This window comes from Lampetra planeri, chromosome 65 (assembly GCF_965212315.1).
Source record: "Lampetra planeri chromosome 65, kcLamPlan1.2.h2, whole genome shotgun sequence".
Lineage (NCBI taxonomy): Eukaryota > Metazoa > Chordata > Hyperoartia > Petromyzontiformes > Petromyzontidae > Lampetra > Lampetra planeri.
Genome location: NC_136171.1, coordinates 3,090,203 through 3,101,138, shown reverse-complemented (window position 1 = coordinate 3,101,138; position 10,936 = coordinate 3,090,203). Strand labels below are relative to the sequence as shown.

The window sequence follows — 10,936 nt, the reverse complement described above, 5'->3', positions numbered from 1 at the left end:
TGCAGTTTTGATTGAAAATGCAATATTTGATATCTCAAAAACCTGATGTGATAGATAAAAACTGATGCCAGATTTGGAATCAGCACCCCAAAATTACCTTACAAACCGTTGGAATTCCTTATGCCAGAAAAGTGTGTTGACCATCAATCATGGCCTATGGCGAAATAGCCTGGGGAACTTTCCCCATAAAAGTCAGAACTAAGCAGCTAAGCAGGTGGCGAGCCTGGAGAGTGGTGCTTGTATGGGCCTTGACCAGCGTGGTGAAGTATGGTCAAATAATGGCCACGACCCACAACAGTGTGCGGAGAGGGGAGGCGCTCATCCCAGCAGATTTTGCCGCACCTCCGATTATGACGGTTGGCTGCGCAGTTGCAAAACAAGTTCAATGTACATGCATCATAAACAACACAGTGATGCCAATATGTTACCGTGCATTCTCTACTCTGGGAGATAATGGCATCCGTTGACGAACGAATCACTACCGGCGTCACGACGGGAGATGAAAACAACCTAGGTCCACTCGGCCATCGTCGTCACGATCATCCTTTCAGGGGTCATAAACTTAGAGCCACTTGTGGTGAGAAGTCGAGGCGCAGTAATACCCGTCTGTTGTTGTCGTTGTACAGGCCTAAAGGATTTGCGTGGGTAAAAATTCGTTTGAAGTTGATGTAGCGCGAGGAATCGTTTACGGGCCACAGGTTGGGAGTGACGACGCAGATTTAACGGCGCCACGGTGGCTAGGAGATGTTAACTCCCTCGCCTGGTATACAGGTCGCGGGCTCGATCCCACGGTGGCAAGATGTTAGCCACCTCGCCTGGTGTACAGGAGGTCACGGGCTCGATCCCAACTCTGACGCCTGCTGCTGTATATTTGGAGTGGTAGCGAGGATTTTTCTCCGGGTCCTCCGGTTTTCCACTCCACATTTAGAATGAACGTCACGTGTTTTTGGGTAATTAGCTGCTATAAATTTCCACGTGATAAGCCACTTCGTTGGCGCTATCATTTGTGGCCAGGTCGCTTCTGAAAAAGAGCTACAGAGCTCAGTGGGCCTTACCTGATAAAATAAAAATAGTTTCAAATAGTTAAGTGTTTTCCACACGAGGTTTTTGGGTTAGATCGCGTAAACATAAATGCGTCGTTAAACCAGCCACCACCCAACACAGCCAATCAGTAAGATTTGTCACGAACACAACACATGCCGATTCGTTTTGTATACGTGACAAACCTTATTAATTGGCTGCGTTGGGTGGCGGCAGGTTTAACGGCACATTTATATTTGCGCGATCTAACCCAAAATCCTCTATTTTAGATATTTCTCGTGAACGCCTCCTACTACGTGCTACACCGAGTTAAGTGTTTTGTTTGCTTAGTTGCAACGTAACAAGAGAGCCTGGCGCCAGGCATAAACCTCGACAAGGCGGAAGTGGGGGGGGGGTACGGAAACTCCGCGGACTAAATCCCCGACTCGGCACTCCTGGGTCCAACGACGGATGGTGGGTGGGGGGACAAAAATTGGGCTCACTGCCCCACACACAAACACACACGCGGTGGTCACTACGAGCAGGAGTTTCGGTGTTTGTTTTTATATATACGGAGGAGGGGGGAACAACAAGGGGAGGAGGCACAAGGGTGGGGCGGTAGAGCGGTAGAGATCGTCGTTGGGAACAGTCCCGCGTGGAAGCCAACTCCCGTCTATACCCTGAAGGGGGGTGGGGGAGGTGATATCCCAAGCGCCCGTCTCCTCCCTCGCCTCCCCCACCACCCACCCCGACCTCGTCACCCACACGTGCGCAATCTCACGATGCGCTGCTCCGTGGGCGGATTGAAGTGTTTTTTTTTATTGGGTCGCGAACTCGTTTTTAAGGGAGATGTGAACCGTCGACTCGGAGCCGCGGGTTCTCATGCAGCAGCAGTCGTCGTGGTGGTCGTGGTGGTCGTGGTGGTCATGGCAGCAGTCGAGGGCTCCGCAGACGAGGGCTCCGCTGGTGAGGAAGCGACGGCGACTTCTTCAGCTTCCATCCTGTCCTCCGTCACCTTCGACAGAAATTTTTTTTTTTACAAAAAATTTGGCCGCAATATTTTTTTAAAGCGTTGGCATTCACGCGATAATCTCGATTGAAAACCCGCTTCTTTGAAACTGCTTTTTGCGTTTGGTTTGTGGTCCTTCCCCACCGCACCACAGTTGGCTACGTGCGGGATTTCAATCTAGACGATTTAAAAGTGCAGCGTAGCTCCCAGTGGCTTCCTAAACTCGGAAGAGCGGTCCCAGACGGCGCGCAGAAGTGCATCTGAAAACGGCACGCGATGCAGTGACCACCCTCTCTGTTCGATGGGCGAGCCAAAAGCCGTTGCTGCTGCGAGGATGACCGGAGTTCACGGGATCAATTGCCAAAACATCCCAACGTAGCAGCAAACAAAAAAGAATCTTGCGATTCAGGCTTTCTTTTCGTAAAGGACACACTTCCCCCCCGTCCTAGCTTCACGTCTCCCTCTCCTAGCGTCCACGCAACTCTCCCCTGCCCCTCCCCCCTCTCTTACATATATAACCTCTTACCATGGTATCTCTCTCCCACTTCAGCAAAAATGTTCTTGCTGTGGTTTTCCCACTTGATGATGATTGCTTGTGTTGTGAACGAAACGTCGTGATTTATTTTATTTTATACCTAGATGACTTTACCGAAAGAACCAAAGAGTATGGATCCCTGCAGTCACAAAAACTTCAAATCTAGATTGGTATGTAACGGTTAGCGCACTGCGCTACGAACCCCATTAAATTCCCGGTCAAGGCCAATATCGGTGGGGGCGTAGTGGCATCCGAAGTTGAATAAGGGAGAGGGAGCCAGAGGGGATAGTTGCATCGCAAGGTCATGAAAGATGGCGACGATGTGGGGGGGGGGGGGGGGGCGGGGGCTTCATCCAGCAGTGGATAGACCATGTCTGACGACGACGTTGGTGGAATAGTTATTTTGTGACGTACCAGTTTACGAGACCTTGATACGAGACGGCTCCAGAGAACGTGATGGGTCTGTGAACACAAATTAACAGGTGATGTTGATTGTATAAATGTGGAGGAAAAAAACAGAGGACCCCAAGAAAAATCCACACGACCATGGGGACAGAGAGAGACACGCACACAAACTACAAATATACAGCAGGCGTCAGCATCGGGATCAAGCCCACGACCTCCTGTATACCAGGCGAGGTAGTTAACATCTCCTAGCCACCGTGATGATGATGAGAGAGAGTGAGACACGCACACAAACTACAAATATAGAGCAGGTGTCAGGATTGGGATTAATCCCACGACCTCCTGTACACCAGGCGAGGTAGTTAACATATCCTAGCCACCGTGGTGCCCTTATTGGCATGAGCCAGCGTGAGCCAGCCAGCTGGTACCCACCTTGAGTGGCCAGGGCAGGGAGACTCCCTGGAACCTCCGCAAGCTCCCCACGCGCCCCGATGACAACAACAGCAGCAGCAGTCCGAAAACACACCAAGACAACAACACACGGCCGTGTGGTGTGAGCCAGCAAGCTAGCTGGCACCCACCTTGAGTGGCCAGGGCAGGGAGACTCCCTGGAACCTCCGCAAGCTCCCCGCCGGCGCCACCGCGTCCGGCTGCGGTGCCGCCCCGGCCGCCGGGGGGCTGAGCACGTGGGCGGCAGTGACGTCGTAGTGGAAGCAGAAGCCGGTGCGCGGGATGTGCGGTCCGTCGCTGACTTCCACAAAGTCCCCGAGCCTGGGAATGATGTAAGGAGGGTGGGTCGGGTGGGTGGGTAGGTAGAGTTGGGTAGGGTGGGGTCAGGTGGGTGGGCTCAGGTGGGTGGGTATGTTAGGGTCAGGTTTTTGGGTAGGGTGGGGTCAGGCTGGTGGGTAGGGTGGGTGGGGTAGGGTGGGTGGGTGGGGTAGGGTGGGTGGGTGGGGTAGGGTGAGTGGGTGGGTAGTTGGGTGGTTGGGGTAGGGTGGGTGGGGTGGGGTAGGGTAGTGTGGGTGGGTAGGGTCGGGTGCGTGGGGTGGGGTTGTGTGTGGGTCAGTGTGTGGGTGGGTATTGTGTGTGATGGGCACGGGACAGATTTCTAAACGTACCCAACGCTAAGTTTCAAAGAAGACTCAACGGTGCGTACGGATGGAGCACACAACCACCACTCTGCACCTGCACATTTGGTCACATTTGCTCGCATATCAATATTCATAATTTACAGTTGTAAGGCACATTTCATCCGGAGATCCTGATGCGCCGTGCATGGAAAGCCAGGAAATAAACAGAACCGGTGACCTCTGGATCCTCACCGTTACCGTAACGCATGTAAGGTTGTGCATATGTTGAACTTCTTTCGCACCGCACGTAGCCAACCGTGCTCATGGGAGGCGTACGAATATCGTGCGCCGTTGGACGTACTTGTAGAGGGTGACTTTACGCTCCGCGTTCTTCGAGGCTTTCTCTTCGATCGCAGCCACCTTAGGCCTAGAGACGGGACACACAGACCATTCAGGCTCCGTCGGAAGCGGGCTACATCACGCGAGAGTGGCACCCCGGTTCAGTCACATGCCACAGTGCCCGGCCTACGTCGGTGCTGCTACTCGCTAATGGCACTTGCCCCAACAAGTCTGTTAAGATAATAGTTTTTTTACCCTTTTATCTGGCAACAAAACTGACACCTTTTTTATAAGGAGTTATGTTTGCATTGACCACAATACCTGCAGTCGGAATGCAAATAAAAAACATAACTCTGATAATGTATGCACTGTCCTTGAAATTGATTGGTCCACACCCAAGACAGCTTTCTTTAGAGCCTAGTCTCACATGCTGTTGGACCAGATGACGCCAAAAGGCCAAAAAAAAGGTGTCAGTTTTGTTGCCAGATAAAAGGGTAAAAAAACAATTATAATATTTTGCTACTGGCAAATGAGGTTACAATGGTGTTAAAGTCTGTTAAGGGCTATACGGGATGGGATGGGGAGGGGTTCTTTGTCTTTGTGATGCCTCACCCACTGTCGTGGAAACAAGTCGAGGGCGACGCTGACGTCAGCGGGGAGTGTGTGTGAGCGGGTAACCTGACAACTCACCCGCTGTCGCTGAACATGTCGAGGGCGATGCTGGCGTCAACGGAGAGGCGCTCCAAGGGCAGGTTCTCCTTGAGGAGCAGGTGGACCTCGCGTGTGATGGAGCGAAGATTATCCTGGAACCGCAAAAATTATCATCATCGTCGTCGTCGCTTTCATCATAATCCTCGTCTTTATCATCATCATCATCACCACAATTTTAGTCATCATCAATTTCGTTATCATCATCAACATCATAATCGTCATCATCATCATCATCAAAATCGTCATCTGTGGTCCTTTACATATGAAGGTGTTAACTGCCAATTAATGACCGTTAATTAATGGGAGTTTCGCTCCACATGTATCTCTTCTGAAAAAGAGCTATACAGCTCAGCGGGCCTTACCTGGTAAAGTAAAAAAAAAACGTAAAAATAGATTTGAGGCATCTCACCTCCGACGGGACCCAGGCGTCGAGTCTGGCGTCGAGCAGAACGTCGTAGCAGAAGGCTCCGGATATGACTGGGAGACAGGACAAGGGGCAGCAGGGCACCACGACATCATTAGGGCAGGGCAGCAGCAGGGCACCACGGTGGCAGCAGGGCACCAGGGCAGCGGCGGCGGTGTCAGGATGCAGCCGCAAGCAATCGGCGTGCGCAGAAGGGTCAAGAACGCGTCGGTGAAAATTGTCTTTCAATTCAAGGTGAATTTAATCGACGTTTAAACTTAACATCTCCCCTACGCCTACAACATTGTTATTATTGTTACTACAGAAGATCATCGGCTTCGGGGGTGCCGGAATTTGAAGAACGCCGGATACTCGCTAATCATCATTTTTTTTTATTTATCCCGTAGAAATCCGATCAGCTTTAGACGAGAGGAATCCAGTAGGGGCGGGTCAAAAAGTTACAACACCAAACAATACAAACAACTCATATGATGCTGGATGCAATTACCAGCGAAACGTCGTACTCAAATTGTAAATGTTGTGGTTTCACGCTTCAACACACCGGTGGGCTAAAGCAGTGAACTATTTGTCTTTTGTCAACGTGACACTTTTTGGCTGATTGGCCGTGTCGGGTGGTGGAGGGTTACGACACATTTATAAATAACGCGATCTAAACCCAAAAACGTTGATTATGAATAATATTGGTCGCGAAAGCCTACGTGTTAAATACAAACAACGATCGCAGTGCAAGGTATAGGACAAGAAAGCAGCAGAGGACTGAGCGTGGCTATCGGAATTACTGCTGCCAGGCTAGGACATCGAATGACTCAAGTTACTGAAAGGAACAGCGCTCACGGCGCTTGGGTCTGGAGTGGAACCTCACCTGGAACTTCAGGGGAGCCGATCAGCTCAATGGGGAACTCCTCCTTGAAGGATTTGCTGAGGGCCGAGCCCAGCATGAGGGCACAGGAACGCCAGTAGGCCTGCGCAGGCACGCAACGGGCCGGGCGAGGGAGCGCACACGTGGCCACACGGACAACAGAAAGGCAAAGATACTCCCAGTGTGGACTTGGAATACTGTCCGGGGCATGTGCTGCAGCGAGCACCTCCAATTAGCGCGGTTGGCTACGTAGGGTGCGAAAGAAGTTCAACATACACACTCACAGCAGGCTCTCGATTATCCGCGCTAATGACGGGGAGGACGGACACGGATAATTCAAAATCGCGGATAATCCAAAAATATAACAATTTTCTGCGCACCTCTCTGCCAGAAACCACTAATATGGGTATAAGTTGTGTTAATGTTAATAAAATTTGTTAGTGAACAACACAAAATTTGGGTATCGAACTCACAGACTCGGTGGTGGATGACCTATTCGTTTATTTGCATCTTCGAGTAGCACGGTTGGCTAGGCACTGTGCGAAAGAAGTTCAACATACATACATACATGATGGTAATGCCTATGATTTTTATGTTGATTACAGTAATGATTCTGATGGTTATGATAACAGTGTTGATTAACGTGCCGATGATGATGATGATGATGGTGATGATGATAGTGGTTGTCACGATGATGATGGTGACGGCGATGATGGTGACATTTGGAACAAAAATACCAACTGGCGTGCAAAGTTCGATCACGCGAGCACCCCACGCGTTGCCTTTGCGGCCAGCACCACTTGAAGAGACAAGAGCTGACTGGGCGCGGCGTTAAAAATTATAAAACTGCGCCATTGCCGCCAGGCGGGAAGCGTTCGCCCCCTCCGTTGCCCGACTAGCGCGACGAAGAACGCTCGCACAGTGGCGGACGGATCTCATCGTCTGTGGGCCGTTTGAACTACTTTTGCACCACCGTACGTAGCCAACCGTGCTAATTGGAGTTGCGGGAAATCGGAGGTTTGGCAGCGGTGGCGGTCGGACCTCGTGGGGGAACAGGCAGGGGGGCCGGAGTAGGTTCCCCCACCCCGATACTTTCGAACGAAAGGGGAGCGAGCAGGAGGGGGAGGAGTTCTTGGCAGGGGAGCGTGGCCACGCGGGACAGACCTCGTTGACGGGCGTGGCGTCCACGTCTTTGAAGGTGAGGAAGGTGATGGGCCCGCCACGCTCCAGCGGGCGGTACATGTCGTAGAGCTCGCCGTCGATGCTCGCGAGCACGGAGCGCGTCTGGAACCACTCGCTCAGATCTGGAGGGTGCCGGGGGTAGGCGGGCGGGGGGGGAAGGTGGCCGGGGGGAAGGCGTGCGGCAGAGTGTAAGGCAGAGGTCGCAAACGGGTTTTGATTCCTTACCCGTACCCGTACCCGGCCGTAACCTACCCGATACCCGGCCGGGTACGGGTAGGGTACGGGTATCGGGTACCCGGTTGCGACCTCTGGGATGAAGCCTTGTTGCAGGTGCGGGTGGGTTGATTCTAAAAACTTGAATTGTGAGAAGAGACAAGACGTTGGGAAATGAGTGACAAACGATTACTCACCAGTGACTCACGGCCTACCCGTACCCGGCCGCACCAGGGTCGCAAACGGCTACCCGTACCCGGCCGGGTACGGGTAGCCGGGTATCAGGTAGGGTACGGGTATCGGGTACCCGATTGTGACCTCTGGTGTAAGGTCGTGTCGGCCGAGGTCGAGATGCCACCAGGGCCGAAATAATCGACGCAAAGGCCTCCGATTAGCGCGGTTGGCTCCGTCCCGCGCGAGAGATGTATAACATGCACACACGCGTAGGAGGAACTTAATAGCGTCGAGCGTGCAAGCCACGTGCGGCTCCGATCGATCCTCACGCTGGGCGCAGTTGTAGGGCGTGGAGAGGCCTCGGTTCATGACGAGGGTGGCCCCACGCTGCCCGGGCCCCATGTGCTTCAGCTCCACCTTCTCGATGCGCATCAGCAGCTCCAGCTGCCGCCGCCGCTCGGCCTCGAAGAGCGCCACGCGGCGGGCCGCGGTGGCCACGGAGGCCGCGGCCACGCACGGCGCCGCAGACACGGCCGTGGAGAGCAGCCCTGGGACGGCGACAAGGGACAACCTCCGATTAGCTTGGTTGGCTACGTCCGGTGCGAGAAAAGTTCAACATAGATACACACAACGCTCCCCATAGACTCAGCACTGCACATCGACTCAGCACTGCACGCACACAAAGTTCCCCATAGACTCAGCACTGCACCGTAGACTCAACCATGCACCGTAGACTCAACACGGAACCATAGACTCATCACTGCACCATAGACTCAACACTGCACCATAGACTCAACCATGCAACGTAGACTCAACACTGTACCATAGACTCAACACTGTACCATAGACACAACACTGCACCATAGATTCAACACTGCACCATAGACTCAACACTGCACCATAGATTCAACACTGCACCGTAGACTCAACCATGCACCGTAGACTCAACACTGTACCATAGACACAACACTGCACCATAGATTCAACACTGCACCATAGACTCAACACTGCACCATAGACTCAACACTGCACCATAGACTCAGCACTGCCCGTAGACTCACACTGCCCATAGACTCCAAGTTCGTAGCACAGTGTGCTAACCTCCACACTACCGCTCCCACTATACACACGCACGTAAATACACACACGTACGACGCTTTTGAGTTGCTGAGGCATTCAAGAAAGCGCCCGATATAACACGCGAATCCTCATCGTAAACATTTAATTATTCATCTTTTTGGTTCTTTCGGTAAAGTCACGTAGAAGGGAAGTAATAAAATAATAAAAATAAAACATAATAAAATAATTCTCACGACGTTTCGGCCACAACGCAAGCAGCCGTCCTCAGGTGAAAACCAGGTCTGTCGAGGCGACAGCGTCTGAATGAAACGTCTGAATGAACGAAACGTCGTGAGAATTATTTTATTATGTTTAATTTTTATTATTTTATCACTTCCCTTTTACGTGACTTTACCGAAAGAACCAAGAAGATGAATCCCTGCAGTCACCAAAGCTTTAAATCGAAATTTAATTATTCAAAAAAAAAATATGATATAAAACTCACGTTTGGTGACGATGCGAGGAATCGCTGAGGCCATGGCGAGGTGAGCGATGTGGAATTTAAACGAAATAAAAAATAAACCCTACACAAAAAAAGACTTTTAAAGTTTAAAATGTTACCAAGTGACAGCCCACGACTCGACATGTGAGGACAGTGCGCGCACTGTACCAAGGTCACTACGGTGGCCGCGGCGGTCGAAAAGACAAAACGCGATTTAAAAAAAATAGTTTACGATTTTATGTACAGTATCATTTGTTTTTGTATTCTTGCTTCTTTCGGTAAAGTCACGTAGAAAAATAAGAATAAAATAAATATATAAATAACAAGTTGAAATCATAAACGCAAAAAGCACAATACAAAATAAAAATAGTACAAATAAAATAAATCAATTAAAAATAATAAAAACAATAAACCCACGACGTTTCGATCGCAACACAAACGGTCTTCATCAGGCGGAGAGAAAAGTATAATGTGTTTTTAATTCACGTTTTACAAATGCAATGTATACATTGTACACGGTGTATACAGCCACCCACTCACTCACCCAGCCACTCAGCCACTCGCCCAGCAACCCACTCACTCACCACTCACCCAGCCACCCACTCGCCCAGCCACCCACTCGCCCAGGCACCCAACCACTCACTCACTCATCCAGCCACTCACTCACCCAGCCACCCACTCACCCAGCCACCCACTCACCCAGCCACCCACTCGCCCAGGCACCCAACCACTCACTCATCCAGCCACCCACTCACTCACCACTCACTCACCCAGCCACCCACTCACCCAGCCACCCACTCGCCCAGGCACCCAACCACTCACTCATCCAGCCACTCACTCGCCCACCCAGCCACCCACTCACCCAGCCACTCACTAACTCACCTAGCCACTCATCCATTCGCCCAGCCACCCACTTACTCACCTAGCCACTCACCCACTCGCCAGCCACCCACCCACCCACTCACTCGCCCCGCCACCCACTCACTCACCCACTCACTCATCAAGCCACCCACTCACCCAGACACCCACTGACTCCCCCACCCACCAGGGCCGTTTTATCCAGTCAGCCACAGTAGGCACTGTGCCTAGGGGGCAACGAAAACTGAAAGGGCCTACAAAAACAAATTGACCCATGTTTTGTTTGTATGTGTGATTAAAACAATTTAATCAAGATATCTTCTTGAATAAATATATTTATATAGGCACAGTTGTGATACGTTGCAGTCATGTCGTCCTTTTTATTTTCATAAGGTGAGAAAAATTAACACCGGAGATGAAATTCGCGAGATTTTTCATTGCAAAAATTAGCAAACAACATCTTCAAATTGTGTTTTTTTCTCACAATGTCAGCAGGGCAAGGGAAGACAATCGGCGTTGTCCCACGGTTGATCGGAGACAGTGCTAACTGTAAAACGTTATCACTGAAGGCATACG

General features: G+C 51.2%; 1 protein-coding gene across 1 annotated transcript; it reads right to left on the bottom strand.

Moving 5' to 3' along the window:
* Nucleotides 1–1,564: 1,564 nt before the first annotated feature.
* Nucleotides 1,565–9,678, bottom strand: MRPL39 (mitochondrial ribosomal protein L39). Its single transcript, XM_078619850.1, has 10 exons — nucleotides 9,506–9,678; nucleotides 8,271–8,489; nucleotides 7,537–7,676; nucleotides 6,376–6,475; nucleotides 5,499–5,566; nucleotides 5,069–5,181; nucleotides 4,401–4,466; nucleotides 3,551–3,740; nucleotides 2,979–3,026; nucleotides 1,565–2,035 (listed from the first exon to the last, which is right to left on the bottom strand). The coding sequence occupies exons 1-10, from the start codon at nucleotides 9,537–9,539 to the stop codon at nucleotides 1,901–1,903; spliced, it is 1,113 nt and encodes a 370-aa protein (XP_078475976.1). The 5' UTR covers nucleotides 9,540–9,678; the 3' UTR covers nucleotides 1,565–1,900.
* Nucleotides 9,679–10,936: the final 1,258 nt, after the last annotated feature.